This window comes from Vitis riparia, chromosome 8 (assembly GCF_004353265.1).
Source record: "Vitis riparia cultivar Riparia Gloire de Montpellier isolate 1030 chromosome 8, EGFV_Vit.rip_1.0, whole genome shotgun sequence".
NCBI classification, from domain to species: domain Eukaryota; kingdom Viridiplantae; phylum Streptophyta; class Magnoliopsida; order Vitales; family Vitaceae; genus Vitis; species Vitis riparia.
This window is the reverse complement of record NC_048438.1, coordinates 11747655-11763970: the sequence shown is the minus strand read 5'-3', so window position 1 is coordinate 11763970 and position 16316 is coordinate 11747655. Positions and strand designations below refer to the sequence as shown.

Below are 16316 nucleotides of genomic sequence, written 5' to 3'. Positions count from 1 at the left end.
GTTGCTTGTAAGCTTTCTTGATCAATTGGCTATCAGGTCATCTTCTTTCTCAGGTTTTCATGGTAAACCTGTGAACATGATGACACTTCCGTTAGCTTAAAAATAAGCCCAAACTATTTCTGCTGAGTTGTGAGATCATGAATACGTTTTCACATTTCTGCTTTTCACCCCGTTCTTTATTTGACTGAATGTATGGAACTTGTATTACATTCAAAACCAACACTGTATATATTGCAATCAGGCAAGCGGACATTTGTATATATGTATGAATATTTAACGCAAATGTACAGTTAAGCTAATAACATAAGCATTACTATCAGAATCAGAGCCAGCTTCTTAGCTCTACCCCCCTGACTCTGAGTCATCCCCCTCTGTAACAGGATATCTACACCCAGATAATTACACCAATTCCACGAGGCCAGGAACTTCATTCCATTCCTGGCACCCCCTGAGAACAAAATTATGCCACTGCCATTCCAACAAATGCTGCACAGATTTCTAGGAACATAAAGGGCGGCCCATGAAGCAATTGCGAATCCAGAAGATACCGATTGTCATTTGTTTTATAAAGCTGTTGAAGTGAGAGAGAGAGCATGTCAATAAAATCAATAATAAAATATATTAGTTTACTTGCCCTACATAAACAACAATAGGAAGAAAATGTTGATTACGAAAAATCAGAGATTTTCCAAGAATTAAGTATATGCTATTTATTCAGCAAGAGCCTGACTTATTAATTCAAAGAAAATCTCAAGTTCCTTGAGAAAACATCCTGCATGTGGGTCGAGTAATATCCCTACTAATTCCAACACATGCCTATGTATTTACAGCACACAATGATCCTAAACAATTGCAGGGTAAATTCCTTTCTTCTGTTTTTTTTTTTCTTTTTCTTTTTTTAATCTCACATTTTCCACAGAATTCATTTAGTTTATCCAATGAGAAGTATGGCATTAAACAGTTGTAATTAGACATAGCTGATTACTGTAAAAGAAAATGACCATCACTTCTTCCCATTTAAGACTGCCCTTACCACCATCAGCTAGTGTAGCTGGTTCCAATTGGTACATCAATCATTTTCCCACTTCAATTGGTAAGTATTTGCATTGGATACCTAGATTTTTGACATATTCTTTCACTACAAAGTCTTACCTGAATTTCAAACTTCACAGCATTTTGCGATCTAATTGCTCTTTTGTTCATAGCCATAATTGAAGGATCCACACTACAGATGTGATCTTGTGCAGGATCATTACCAACTGTCGACTTGGGATAGGCAGCAAATGGTGGTATCCAAAGACATTTCATGTTGTAAGGACCTATCTTCTTCCATTTAACATTCAATCTCTCAAAAACCTTCAAAACAGTTGTCATTGTTTCGATGGGACGTGCTTGAGACTGTGGACAGATGAGAAAATCAATTAAAAAATAACGTGCGTAATATGGTAATGACTATCAGCAAGATTTTAATGGTTAAGAGGGACCTTCAATCCAAGTGCCCATTGTCGTTGCATGGGAGCCAGTGAACTCATTTGCATTTCAGGATGATCAGTGGGATTGGGATCCTGTGGCTGCCAAATAAGAGATTAGAGAAATGAGCTAAGAAAAGCAGTGACCAAGTAAATTTGAATGCTCAAGACAGAGTGTTGCAGTTTTAACTTGTCTATTACAGTCAAACCTTCATTTTCTCAATAGACGATCACTTTTTTCCTCTCTACTCACCCAATGTTTGATCTTGGAAACAATGAAGGGAAGGAGAGTAAAGTCCTCAAAAATACTTAAGAAAGAAGAAGATTTCTCTTGTTCTTCCTGAGAATAAAAGAGTGCTAAACCACTGCGACTGGTTGATTTATGAAAATATTTTTAAAGAAAAGAGTGTTCGGAATTGGTAAAGAATGATAGGGTTCAAATGGGTAGTGGCCATTAGTTTAGTGCTTAACCATCCTCTCCCAGCTTCCTGGCAAGGGTTAAAAGGGACCATTTTAAAGGCTTCCAAGAAAAAAAAGTTCTCATTAAAAGAAAGGTTCCAGAGGATATGTGCTCCAAAGGAGCCATTATATCATGATTGCCACATTTCATGTGAAGGAGCCTTCCCCAAAAATGACGGTAAAAGACTATACCAGCAACATTTCTGAAATCCAAACACTATAATATGCAATGAAGAAAACCATTTCACACACTATCAGAAGGAGAATGAATAATTTCAGCATACACAATGATATCCAATACAAGTGAATGGATAAGATACTCACCAAGGATTCTATAAATTCATTTTTAAGGTAACTGCAATGGATTCGAAAATGATTGTCCAACAGCAAATGATATGCAACTGTTGCCTGAAAATGCCATAAAGCGTCAGTTTTGCAGCCAATACAGCTACAGAAGCTATCATAGTTGAGAAAACCTGAGCACCTCATTTTGCAGTCTATTTTGAAGAGACTGGATCACTTCATTAATGTCAAAGCCTATCTTTACCACCTGTTGGACAATTTCCTCATCAACCTATCCAAACATAGCAGCTGCAAGATTAGTTTTCAACTAACAACTTTGAGTATGAAAACATGTGCCCTATAAACTCCTGAGAAAAATCAAGGCAAAAACACCAAATTTACTAAAATAATAAGCAAAAACAAAACTTCAACCAAAACTAGAATGCAAAGTATTAGAATGCCAACAAACAACAAAACATAGGCTTATACATATTCACTGGATCTGTAGCAGTAAAGATGGACAATTATTGTGGTGGCATTTGCATACATATGTGAATGAATGCATGGCATGCACACACACTTACAGTGCTGATACCTGTAAACATATATACCGGCATATCCTCATTAATTCAGAGTAAATTTTCACATTCTCCTATTTGGCAACTAATCTTGTATTAGAGCCCAAATGGGCAATCAATAATTTCTGAGTCTTAGTGCCAAAGATTGATAGATCTATGAACAATACTCTGCCATTGGATCTCACCTTGCAACTGAAATAAGCCAATAAGCATTTAGCAAGCTTTCAGAAATTTTTTTGCACACACCAACTTCTAGTTGGTGACAGGAACATTGCTGGAACCTTCCCTAATCAAAGGGTCATAACTGATTCCCTAATCATTTTATGATGCCAGAATCCAATGACTCAAGGACATAATGTTGATGATATGAATAGTGCTAGTTTTTCAATTAAAAAAATAATAATTTGCATTCTAGAACACTTCAAAAGGGAATTTAATATAAAATATACCATCTAACTGAAAATAAGGGGGGGAAAGGTTTTTAACTGAAAATACACTGATTAAAAAGGATTAACATGTTCCATTGCAAATGTTAGAACCCAATCATTATAAAACAAATTTCCAGAATTACAAGTGTAAGAAAATCACGAAGAAATCAAACTTACCTTGTTTGTAGTGTATATGGCATCTATTGTGCGCAGAGCTATGTATCTGGGAAGGTGCTGTTGAAACCAAGGATGCCGGCGTATCTCAGGAATTGAAATACGTTTGATCGGATCTACTACAAGTATCCGAGCAATCAAATCCCGAGCAGCACGAGATAAATGATTTGGGAATGTGTATATTCCACTCTGATGACAAAGAAATTTTTAGATTCAAACTATAATTAATTCTCTGGAGGCAGTTAATATGCAAAATTCACATAACCTTTATTTTTGCATATAAACCCGAAAGATTATCAGCATCAAAAGGAAGCCTTCCACAGAGAAGAGCAAATAAAATGACACCACAACTCCAAACATCAACCTCAGGACCAGAATATAGTTGTTCAGAAATAACCTGCACAAGCAGTATTTCATTGTACACAGGAGAGCATAATTATTCACAAGTTCATTGGCAACTTATATAACAAGTTGACCCATACCTCAGGAGCAGCATAATTTGGACTTCCACAGCTTGTTTTGAGAAAATGACCATCACGCATCACATTGCTGAGTCCAAAGTCTGCAACTTTGACATTGCGTTTTGTATCCAAGAGTAAATTCTCTGGCTTGAGGTCTCGGTGAACCACCATATTGACGTGGCAACATTCAACACCTGAAATAATCTGCTCTAACATTGAACAATATTATATCTGATTCATTCAAGCTAATACAGTTGCCAGTAAAATGTACTTATAAGAATAAGTAAAACAATATTAAATAGAAACCACAAAAATGGAGTTCCATTCTAAATATACTGTCTATAATGTGAAATTAACTCAGAAAATGTTTCATGATGTTGATGAGAAAATTAGAATAACTTCTTAGGAGTAAGGACATGTATTAACTAGATTTTCATTTCTAAATATAAAAAATAAAAATATTAATGAAGTTAGTGTCAAATTTTGTGCTTCAGTTTTGATCAGACATAATCTTTCTTTTTCTAACTTCAGCAGATATCCATATATTGGCATGTTTCCAACTATGAGAATTAACTATACATGTCGGATTTTGCCTTATTAGTCTACTCTTGGCATGCACTTGTAACGTGACAAGCTTGAATTTTGGAGCCAAAACATTCCCCTCTACTCAAGGCCCGTAGGAAGCAAGCTTGCCAAAAGCTCATTTATTAACCAACCAAGTGGAGCCATGCACAAGTATGAAATCTAATATCCTTTGATTATAAGTTGGGTTTGATCCATCTCCATAAGTTCCATATATAGGCCTTTTTATGCAGTTTGTGAACTTTTGGGTTTCTTGTGGGTTTTGTTTGCCATGTGGCTATTTTCCTGCTAATTGTGCTTGTTAAAGAAAGTCTCATCCTTCCTTATACTTGATTTTCTTTCCTTATTTTAATAACATTATTCGGGTTTTTCCTTCTCCCTGGTACCATAACAGTGTAAAAGAATAACAATTATTAAGGACAAGAAGTAAAAAGGACAATAACCAATTTGTATATCAATATAAGATACGCGTAAGGAAATGATTAAGAATCTTGCAGTGACATTGAAAATACTTTCCATAAAGAAAACCAAAAATGGAAAAGATAAAATATAAATAAATAAACAAAAAAAATGAGAAAAAAAAAAAAGAACGAGTTTTAAGGAAAAGTATCGCCATTTATACCTGTTGAAAAAAGTGGCGAGCCTCATCCTCTTGGAGTCTATCATTCTCTGTAATATAATCAAATAGCTCACCAGAATTCATGTACTCCATGACAACATAAATTTTTGTCCTTGTCTCTATGACCTCATAAAGACGAACTATATGAGGATGTGAAAATAACCTCAATATATTAATCTCTCGTTTCACTGAAACATTCACATACACAGCAAACAAAACAAAAAGATAACGTGAGGAGACAACAGTATATGATGTCATAATGCTCGACTAAATAGATAGATGCTGCATGTGTTTGTTTCAAGCAGGAAAACACTTGTAAATTGTTGCCTGATGGTATAATACCTATCAAGTGAAAAAGTAAAATGCATAAGAAGGATGTAAGTCTAGCTATTTTTCATGATAAAAATCGTTGGGGAATCCAGACCATGTTTAGAAAGTGAGGTAGCTAAAATTGGGAGTGAAGACAAAAGAACTGTAATACAAAGAAATAATAAAAAGTGAACAGATGTGAGGCACCATAAGTATTCCATCTAAGATGGTTTGATCATGTGTGTCATGAAGACAAATAGATTAACCAGTAAGGAGGAATAATTTGATTTAAGTTGAGGCACAACAAAAACAGGACAAAGTCCAAGAAAAGGATTGAGACATTGGGCGAAAATAATGGTTGCCAATGATTTAATGGAGGATAAAATGCTAGATAGATCTAAGATGCAATAGAGGATCAATCCAACTTAAAACCAAATGCAATTTAAGATATGGTTTTATAACCTGTATAGAGATCTGTAAACTGCTAGTATAACTATTTGTATTTGTTTGTACAAATATGATCATACATTAAAGGGGTTTGGAACATGCTGTGGAAATTCAATCATCTCATTCAATTTTACATGACATTTTAGATGGATCTAGTATAATATTCTCTTAGGATTTGGCTATGCCAGTTCTTTTCCCCAACACATTCAAAATAGGAATGGAGGGCTCCCCTCAATGTGCATCCATCATAGTTTTTGGAGCCAAAAAGAAGAAAAATACCTGCTTAAAATCATGATACCTTAGAATTTCAGTATATGACAGATTCCTATTTAATCACCACCATATTGGTGATAATGACTAACAATTACTCCATTTCACATGACCAACTTGCACAAACTGTTCCGTGGCACATAATTCATTCTATGGATATACAAACACCTTCTAGGCACATAATTGCACATATGCACAGCTATTCTCAAAACAGAATCTTATGAATTTTGACCAATTTGCAATTGAGAAATTGAGATGCAAGAAAATGTTTCAATTTGCATATAGTACCACATCAGTTCTCGAGCAGTATTGCATACCTCTGTCTGCCGTCGAATCATCAATAGATTGGCGATCAAGGATCTTAATAGCAACTTTTAGCTTTGTTGTTGTATGAAGTGCAACCTTCACTTTACCAAAGGCCCCAATTCCGAGTGTCTTTCCCAATCTATAATTCCCTAGAGTTTTTTGAGAAGGCATACTCCCCATAGTTTCATCCATTGAAGCTGTTAGAAAGTAGATAATTAAAATTTTGAACATTAAAACAACAACATCGGTCATCTATTATTGCTTGTGCGTGTGAGTTTAACTATACATATGCTTGCCTAAGGGCATCAAGTCCTCCCAACTATGCCACAAATGCCTCATCAAAATCATTAAATGATACCATCAAACACAAAAATAACTAATAGTTATTGATACAATAATAACAACTTAGTTGACAAAAATACTCAAATTTACTAATAGACAAATACAAAAAACTGGATGATAACTATGAAACCAAGAATAGTAGAAACCTGAAGTTTGAAGATCACTACAATGAGCAACTCACCACTCACATGGATAACTAAAAAGGTCCCAAAAGAATATAAAATGCACATAAGAGAAAAATGATGAAGTAAGAATTCAGAATCAACTACCATACTAATATATTGAGAAAGAAGCAAAAAAATAGACTTATAAAAAAATGTCTACAACCCCAATTGAAGGCATTAAAGACCATTTCTCGGGCATGAACAAATATAATTCAGAGGGGAATTTAGATTAAAGAGAAAACATATCAATTCCAGTAACTGGGGCTAAAAGCAGGTACTGGTGCAGCAATAGATTTTAATCCGAAAGAAAGCAAAAACAACATGAAAATCCACCAAATATCTAATAAATTGACCAAAATTTAAGAGTCCTTGACATGAACCGGCATTGGCTTGGCTTATAAACTTCAAACCACACTAAAATATATGAAGATTAACTTCAAACCCAATTCACATGAAATTCAAGAACTAGCTTAGATATGCCACGAAGGATATGGAAGCAATAGACTTTTACAGAAGTAAGCAAAACCGAATAGAAAAATAACATGAGAATCCTCCCAAAAATTAAAATAAATTGATCAAATTGTAAGAGTTCTTGGCCTTAACCAGTATTGGCCGAGAAACCTGAAAACCCAACTAAAATGGATGAAAACAAAGTTGAAACGAAGAAAAACCCAATTGAAATCAATCCAAGAACATGCAGAAACAAATGACATAGACAACATCGAAGCCAAGCAATAGATATCTACACGAAACTAAAGAAACCCAACTCAAAACAACAAGAGAATCCACCAAAAACCCAATAGATTTACCAAATTGTCAGAGCTGCTGGCGTCAGTCAGTATCTGCTAAGAAAGCTCAAAAAAAGACAAGAAAAGAGGACGACAAAACACCAAACGAAGCAACCCCAATTCTCATCAACTCCAGAGGCAGCAGAAACATACATGAATATGACGACCATAAAAAAAAACGGGGACGATGTGGAGGCGTCGAGCGAGACAAAGCAAAGGGAAAAAAATTGAAACGTGTATTGGCCTAGACAGCCACTTCTCACTCAAGCACTCTGACACCAGCTTCGAAAACACCGTACACCAGACAAAACCTCTTGTTTTTTTTTTTTTTTTTTTGCTCAAATTATTTATTTATTATTAATTTTTCTCTCTTTTTTTCCTAAGAAAAAAAAAAACAAATGGTTTTTCAAACCAGCTCAGCTCCGAGTTTGCTGCATAAAAACGTACAAATCAGTCACGCTTGCCATTAAATTCAGTGGGAAATTATGATTTTTTATTTAAAAAAAATTTAATTTATAAGAACATGCTTGGTGTCCTTTTGTAGTGCAAAGAGATGAAAGACGTGAATGACTTTCCTCTTTCTTGTGATTATTTTAATAATAAACCTCAGTTGCTATCACATGCTTTGAAGTTTATGGAAGCACAATTTTTTTAGTGACTTTTATAAGTCTTTGACCAAATATATTGCATAAATACCATTGGATATATTTTTTTAAAAAATAAAAATATTAATACGGTATTGGAAGTGCGAAAATTAATTTAGTCATTTCCGTTTATTACAAAAAAAAAAAAAATCAACTTTCAAATTTACTGTATCCACTTCAGTTACTGGTTTTCGCTTTTCAGGGATAATGACAGGAGCAGCCTTCCTTTCCTTTGATATGGCTTGTGCGCTCATACCCATTACTCGCATAAATTCAATATCATAATGAGGTAAAGTCCAAAGATAAAACCATGTCTTTATTTTTAGACACGGCTCTTCATCATGTGTGTTAGGCTGTTAGCCCTTGCCCCTTGAGGCCTTGGGGGGTTATGGAGGCTCCAGATCTGTGATTAATTAGTAGAATCTAAGGAGACCCACATTACTGAGTTCATTCAATGAACAGGGGAGGGGACTATTACTTGGTCAGTTGGTCAGAGTGGAATAGGAGGGCATTTATTCCAAAAGGAGATACCCAAAATCACCATTCACCACTACTTTTTCTTCAAACCTGTTGTCCACTTAGATGAAGTAAACTTCTTTGATATTCGTTGGCATTTCCCCTGCTTGAAACCTAAAATCCAGCTTCACCTCCATTACTGCTAAACTGCCTCCACTTGCCACCACAGCCAGCCTCTCCCACTCTACTACTGCCCCCACTGTGTACACAGTGCCTCCCCCAATTTGTAAATAACTAAATTGAGTGGTTATTTTCCCTGATTCAAGGTCACAGGTAAAAGACTATATTGCCTTCTCCCCACCTACCTTCATCTCCTCCATTACCCCAAATCCGTATTTTTCATAGAAATAAAAACTATCTACGCCCATCAACATCTGATGAATGAAAAGTGAAAACACAGGCAAGCAAATTAATATCAACTCCAATATATTTTTTTTATCAAGTCGAAAACAAAGATTTTCAGTATGTATGAAACTCTACCGAATTTCATGGCATCGCAACCAAACAACAGAACCATTACAGTTTCCGATTTTTCCCTAATTTCCGTCAAGATTACAAACATATACAAAAGTAAATCCAATCATGATATAGACTATTAGGCACGGTATTGTAGGGAAATCCCAAACATTGAATGCCTAAGAAGTGCAGAAATCACTAACAACCATTATCATTTCTCCTTGAAAATCTTGAAAATCTTGAAAATGCAGAACCCAGCAAAACCCACTACAGTTTTTCTAACGTCGAGATGCATTTAGGGTCGTCCCAATCTCGGAGGAAAGAAAAGCATCAACACAAGCGTACTGCACCTGATCAGTAGAGAGATAGAAATTGTCCCACCTACTCAGAGTAACCCTCCTCGGCTTCTGAACCTCCTTCCCAAGAACCTCTAGCCCCAGACGCTTAAGACCCGCATTGCGGAGTTCCATCTTATTCAACTCATGGGCCGCCAACCCACGCAGATCAACAGCATTGGACACTCCCAACCCATGATCCCCTACCAACTTCTCCAAATCGTCGTTGATCCCAACACCCACAAAAGTATAACCAGGGTTGCGGAGAAAAGCATTCAGGGATGCGGGTATCGCCGGGGCGTGTAAGAGCTGAAAAATGAGGCAAGAACGACCCACGCACAGCTGCAAAGTGGCCACCGGGTTCTCGATTTGGGGGTTGAAATTGGGTCGCCATTCCACGTCTAGACCCACGATGAGTCTGTCAAGACCGTTGTGAGGGTTACTTGACTCGACGTTTTGGATCCAAGAATCAACGATGTTTGGAGTGTTGGTAACGAGGGTTTGGACGCTGTCACCGAAGAAGATGACCTCATAAAGGGCGTGGGTTTCGGAGGAGAGGTCGAGGGCTGTAATGGAGACTGTCATGATTGGGGGTTCTCTCGATTTTCTTGGCTGCTTCACTTGGAAGAGGAGAGTGGAGAAAGGTAAAGAGAATGTGAACGAATGAATACAAAAGATAATAAAATTAATTATTCAGTTTTTTTTTTGCTACATTCGCGTCCTGGCGCGTATGTCTGAATTCCCTTTCGCCTTTTGGGCGGGTTTTTCTTGGTTTAATAACTCAAATGGATATATCTTATTATTTATGATAATTATTTATTATTATTATTATTATTATTATTTTGCACGAGTAAGTAAATTCAAGCTATAAAACCCCAATGTATTGAGGGTCCATTTGGTGATCTATTTTAAAATAATTCTAAAAAAAAAATTATACTTTTTGACATCATCATTCTCAATTACTTTCAACAATAAAATTTTATTTAAAATTTTAAATATAAAAATAGTTTATTTAATATTACTTCATTTGTGTACAACATAAATTTTTAAATTTGTTTCTTAAAACAATTTACAACATTCCAAATTTATTGTTAAAAACAATATATGTAAGATAAATGTATTTTTTAAATCATAAAACTATTTCAAAGATACATCCCCGAGTGACCAAAAGTATTAGGGAATGGAAAAAGTGTTTTTTAAAAACTAGTTTTTATGGATGATATAAAAAAAAATTGCTAAGAAAATTCCTAATACGTTCATCTTGCTTATTAAAAAAGTTAGTGGAAAGCACATTCATTGGGAGTTCCCCTTTATTTTTTCCTTTTCTTTTTCTTCTTTTTCTTTTCCCACCACCTTTACGTTATTCTTCTTCAGATGTATACTGTTTTCTTACAAACTAAGGAAAAATAAAGATGAGCACTTTGTCCCACGGAAAGTGAGAGAGAGAGGGAAGGAAAGGAGGGGAAGACTTTGTCCCAAAACCCTAGGTCTACCGTCTACTTTCCTCCTCACTTCTCTCCCTCAATTTCTTCCATTATCCCCGTCATTTTCCTTCCCTCCAAACACCCAAAATCTTTGTCCATTTCATATTTAAAGAGGCAGAAAGAAAGTTAGCAAAGTCGAATGGCGGCTTAGTCAGACATTGTCTGGAGTAGTGATGTCTTGTTCAATCATCCTAAGGCTTCTTTTATCATTTATCAAAGACTGAAGTGTGACTTTCTTTATGTATTCCATCACCCTTTTTATAGCTTTCTTTGAAATTTATTGAAAATCTTTCACCAATTTCAAAAAGATTGAAAAGAAAGAGGGAAATTCTTAAAAAAAATATCATGAAAGGAATCCCAATGACAAATACTATATGAAAGGGAGCAAAAATTCTTTTGTCAATCTCACTTTTTTTTGCAAGAAATTTCGGGTATGTTTATAAATTATTTTCAATAATAGTTTTTAATTTTTATTCTCCAAAACAGAAAAAACATTTATTTTTAAAAAACATATTTTACTTGTTTTAATTGTTTTCAATTATTTTTTAAAAATTATCTTAAAAATAATTATACTTAGAATAATTGAAAATAAAATATTAAATATAAAATTATTTTTAAAACATATTAAAAATATTTTAAATAAACTTTTATTCTACAAAATATTAGTAAACAATTTTCAAAACAATTTTTTTAAACTGTTTTTGAAAACATTTTTGAAACAGTGTTTTGGTCTCCCTTTTCTAGCATACTATGACCATTTTTGTTTTTTGTTTTTATTTCCAGACACCTAAATGCTTCCTAGTTGATTACTTCAGCATTAAGAAATTCACTGTAACAAAAGTTGATGGACGATTTAAATATGGAACAACAAATCAAGCATACTCTGCACTCAATCAACCATCCCATCAATCTTTCTTTTTTTCTCTCTCTTTTTTTTTTTTTTACTTTTCAGATTCATTTTCTATGTTATGGAATAGGGATGTTTAAACCATCACAATCAAATAAAAACATTCTTGCAAAAGTTTGTTGCCATTCATTCTCCATTTAGCACTTCACTTAGTTTTCCCTCTCATTTTTCTGAACCCAAGAACATAGACTGTGTTTTCTTTTTCCTCATCTTTCTTTGAATGAACCAGAAAATGGTAAAATAAACAGAGAGCGGACAAGGAAAAGAAAACGATTGAAATGATTCAAGGAGTCTGATTAGGATCATAATATTCACAATGGTTTTCCAAATCCAAACATCTAAAGCCCCAAATCATCAACAAAACATAGCCTAACCCAGAAGCAGTAATTCACAAAAAGCTTCCAAATACCAGTATCAATAATAGGCATCCATATTAGATAAGAGTTGTAGTTGGTACTTAGTACGCAGAGGCATTGAGACACCTTCCAACCTCAAAGGAGACAAAAGCATCGACACAAGCATAGTGTACCTGAGCGTCAGAAAGCCAGTCAGTGTCCCACCGACTCCTAGCCACATGCTTCGGCTTCTCCACCTCCCTTCCCAGAACCTCTCGGGCCAGACGCTTTATACCCGCATTCCGAAGCTCCCTCGTGTTCAAAACCCTCGCCGCCAACACCGCAAGATCCACGACATTCCCCACCCTCAGGTTGTGATCATTCAGCAACTTCTGGGAATCCGCCTGAATTCCAACCCCCACAAACGTGTAATCAGTATCACCCAGAAAATCAATCAGAGATGTGGGTATCTCCGGAGCGTATAAAAGCTGAAAGATGAGGCAACGGCGACCCACGCAGAGCTGCAGGATGGCCACCGGGTTGGTGTAGCGGGCGTTGTTGGGACGCCACTCGATGTCGAGACCCACGATGAGTTTGTGAAGCCGGTGGCGGTGGATGTGCTCGATGTCGCCGATCCAAGAATCCACCATGTGTGGCACGTGGGTGACAAGGGTTTCGATGCAGTCGTCGTGGAATGCCACCCGAAAAAGTTCGTGGGTTCGGCATCTTTCGAGCTCTGCAACGGCCATAGCAATGGCTTCACTTTTCTTGATTTTTCTTGATTTTGTTAGGATTTTTGCAGACGCAGTCCACAGAGAGAGAGGATTTGACAATGGAAGACGATGTGCATGAAATGAAAGAAAACCTGATCCTAATGCTGAAAAGTCACCAAAAATGGATAACCTCCAACACCCTAGTCGCATCTCCGGCGCGTGTTCCACAAAATTCTTATTCATTTTTAATATTTTTTTTACACTGTTTCCGATATTTTCAAAAATGGTTATTTAACTGAAAAAAATTATCAGTTGAAAAGTGAACCGACGTGTAGTTACGTGATAAATATATAATTTATATGTTATTAAAATTAAAAATGGTTATAAAAATAAAATAATAATTTATATATTATTTAAAAATTAAAAAATTAGTTTTATAAATTAAAATTAATATCTAAATTTTAATTTAAAAATTAAAATTTTAAAATTTATTTTTAAATAAAAAACTTATTTTAAAATCATAAAATTTATTTAAAATTATAATATTTTCATTAATTAAAATTAAAATCATAAGTTTTAAAAATCATAAAGTTAAAAAATAACAAATATAAACTAAAAAAATAATAAATGGAGATGAACTAATAAGGTAATAAAAATAAATAAATATAAAAAAAAATTCTAGAAAGGAAGAAGGAAAATGAGGCAATCGGAGGCAACTGGAAAACGAAAGGGGTGGCGACAACACCGAAGGCAACAGTGGAAGTTGGAAAGGGGTGGACGCGAGGAAAAATGAATTCTTTTATAGTGAGTAAAATGGTGACGTTTTAATAGGAAAAAAAATATATAATAGGGTTGATCGTTCAGCTCGGAGGAACCAGCTATTTCGTTCAGTTTTCTGATCTGATCTTGGGTTCATCCGATCCGATTCCGATTCAACCCATAACTGTTTAACTAACCGAATCGAACTGTGACCGACTAGCCTGATTTTTAAAACCATGATTATTATTAATAATAATGTTAATATTGTTTTTCAAAAACTTATTTTGGAGAGCTAACTCATTTAGCTTAATTTAAGGTTTTCAACTCCATAACTTTTGTATTTATTGAGCTACACCTCCATTTTAGTGTTTATAAAATTACTTTTTCACTTCTTTATTTTCATAAAATTTCCTAAGTTTATTCAAAATAAAATATTTGAAGTCAATTGATTGGTGCAAATTTTAAGGTTAGTAATGTTTTTTTTTTTTACTTCTAACTTAGGTTAATAATGTTAAATATTAAATTGTGTTGTAAATGAAGTGGTGAATGACCACATTGAGTCATTTATGAACTTCATTTACTCATCTTTAAGATGAGTAATGGGAGTTCATATTGTGAAGCCTATAAAAGGCTTCTTACACCCCATGTAATAAGTATCCCGAGTAAAAGAAATATATTTTTTTCCTCTCATTCTCTCTCTCTTTCTTTCATTCTCTCAACATATCTCTTCTTTGATTTTTTTATTCTCTCTCTCTCTATATATATATATATATATATATATATATAAATATATATTATTAAAGTAATACATAGTCATTTCTACTTTTATTTGAGTCACATTTATTCTCATTTACAACACGTTATCAGCACGAATTGCTCTGAAGGTAATTCTCGTATCTTAAACTTGAAGTTATTTATATAGAATAAAATTTTACATATTTATATTATTGTTGATTTGTTTTGTTACATATTGTTAAAAGTTATAAACAAATTATTTGATTTTGTTTATAATCAAAGTTATACCAATGCTATCAAGTTATTATAACTTATTCTAATAATAGTGTTTTGTCATATATATGAAGTTATTTGACAATGTCGAATATCACAAAACTCAAATTTGTGGCACTTGACATTTCGGGAAAGAACTATTTATCTTGGATCCTTGATGTTAAATTACATCTTGATGCAATGAACCTTGGAACTACGATCAAAGAAGGAAATCAACCATCCCTGCAGGATCGCGCAAATGCATTGATTTTCCTTCGCCATCACCTCCATGAAGGTTTAAAAAATGAGTATATTACGGTAAAGGACCCTTTTACTCTATGGAGTAATTTGAAGGAAATATATGACCACTAGAAAACTATGATTCTCCCAAAAGCTCGATATGATTGGATGCACCTAAGGTTACAAGATTTTAAAACTGTTAATGAATACAACTCCACACTTTTCAAAATCAGCTCTCAATTAAAGCTGTGTGGAGAAAAAAATCACAGAAGAAGACATGTTAGAGAAAACTTTTACTACGTTTCATGCCTCGAATGTGCTCCTACAGCAGCAATATCGAGAGCGTAGATTTATAAAATATTCTGAATTAATATCATGTATTCTTGTTGCTGAACAAAATAATGAGCTTTTGATAAAAAATCACTAGTCTCGTCCAACTAGATCTGAACCATTCCCTGAAGTGAATGCAATATCGTCCCAAACTCGTGGACGTGGACGAAGACGATGACGTGGTTGTAGTCGTGGAAGAAATCCCTGATACCATGGTTCTTATAGTAATAATTCTCAGAAAATGAATGCTTCATTGCACCACAAGAAAATGGGAAGCGTTTACAAGATGAACCTCCTAAGAACCATGAGAATAATTGTTATAGATGTGGTATGAAGGGACATTGGTCGCGTACCTGTCGTACGTCCAAACATTTGGTCGACTTTTACCAAGCATCAATAAAAGCAAAAGGAAAAGAGATAGAGATGAACTTTACCGATGGCGATGGATTGGACCTAACCTACTATGACATTGATTTTTTTAGAGGTCCCAATGAAAAAACAAATCATTTGATAAATGATGAGAAAATTAACATTGATTGATGTTACTTTATATATGAAATAATATATTATTATGTCTTATATTTACATATGATTTTCTTTGTTATTTACATTATGCTTTGTTTTTTTTTTGTTATATCTGAAACCCATGTGTTATTTGGCCTCAAGATGAATGAGGATGATGTATGTCTCGCAGATTGTGTGACCACGCACACAATTCTTCGAGATAAAAGATATTTCCTCGAATTGACATTAATAAAAGCTAATGTAAGTACCACATCTGGTATTATAAACTTAGTTGAAGGCTCTAGAAGAGCAAACATAACGTTACTAAATGGAACTAGATTCCATGTAAATGACGCTCTATATTCTAGCAAATCCAAAAGAAATTTGCTCAGTTTAATAGATATTCGTATAAATGGATATCATATTGA

At 34.5% G+C, this 16316-nt stretch overlaps 3 protein-coding genes across 4 annotated transcripts; all 3 read right to left on the bottom strand.

The window, feature by feature from the left end:
* Positions 1–204: 204 nt before the first annotated feature.
* On the bottom strand, positions 205–7941 carry LOC117920792 (SNF1-related protein kinase catalytic subunit alpha KIN10-like). 2 transcript variants are annotated; one of them, XM_034838429.1, is made up of 11 exons: positions 7832–7941; positions 6396–6581; positions 5056–5240; positions 3873–4055; positions 3656–3787; positions 3394–3579; positions 2413–2502; positions 2253–2336; positions 1485–1571; positions 1153–1398; positions 205–571 (listed from the first exon to the last, which is right to left on the bottom strand). In XM_034838429.1, exons 2-11 carry the CDS (start codon positions 6574–6576, stop codon positions 461–463), a joined length of 1485 nt encoding a protein of 494 aa, XP_034694320.1. In that variant the 5' UTR covers positions 6577–6581; positions 7832–7941; the 3' UTR covers positions 205–460. The 2 variants fall into 2 exon arrangements, with proteins under 2 accessions (XP_034694320.1, XP_034694319.1); XM_034838428.1 differs by having other exon boundaries at positions 228–571; positions 7700–7940.
* Positions 7942–9247: 1306 nt separating this feature from the next.
* Positions 9248–10259, bottom strand: LOC117920808 (Werner Syndrome-like exonuclease). Its single transcript, XM_034838448.1, has one exon. The coding sequence runs from the start codon at positions 10212–10214 to the stop codon at positions 9573–9575; it is 642 nt and encodes a 213-aa protein (XP_034694339.1). The 5' UTR covers positions 10215–10259; the 3' UTR covers positions 9248–9572.
* A 2019-nt stretch (positions 10260–12278) lies between these two features.
* LOC117920887 (Werner Syndrome-like exonuclease) lies at positions 12279–13256 on the bottom strand. Its single transcript, XM_034838565.1, has one exon. The coding sequence runs from the start codon at positions 13102–13104 to the stop codon at positions 12478–12480; it is 627 nt and encodes a 208-aa protein (XP_034694456.1). The 5' UTR covers positions 13105–13256; the 3' UTR covers positions 12279–12477.
* Between the last annotated feature and the right edge of the window lie 3060 nt (positions 13257–16316).

Coding starts and splice junctions, on each gene's coding strand:
- LOC117920887 (XM_034838565.1), bottom strand. CDS start 13,104: ATGGCCGTTGCAGAGCTCGAAAGATGCCGAACCCACGAACTTTTTCGG.
- LOC117920792 (XM_034838429.1), bottom strand. CDS start 6,576: ATGGATGAAACTATGGGGAGTATGCCTTCTCAAAAAACTCTAGGGAAT. Junction 3,788..3,872: donor CAAATTATGCTGCTCCTGAG/GTATGGGTCAAC, acceptor CTGCTTGTGCAG/GTTATTTCTGAACAACTATA. Junction 1,399..1,484: donor AATGGGCACTTGGATTGAAG/GTCCCTCTTAAC, acceptor ATCTGTCCACAG/TCTCAAGCACGTCCCATCGA.
- LOC117920808 (XM_034838448.1), bottom strand. CDS start 10,214: ATGACAGTCTCCATTACAGCCCTCGACCTCTCCTCCGAAACCCACGCC.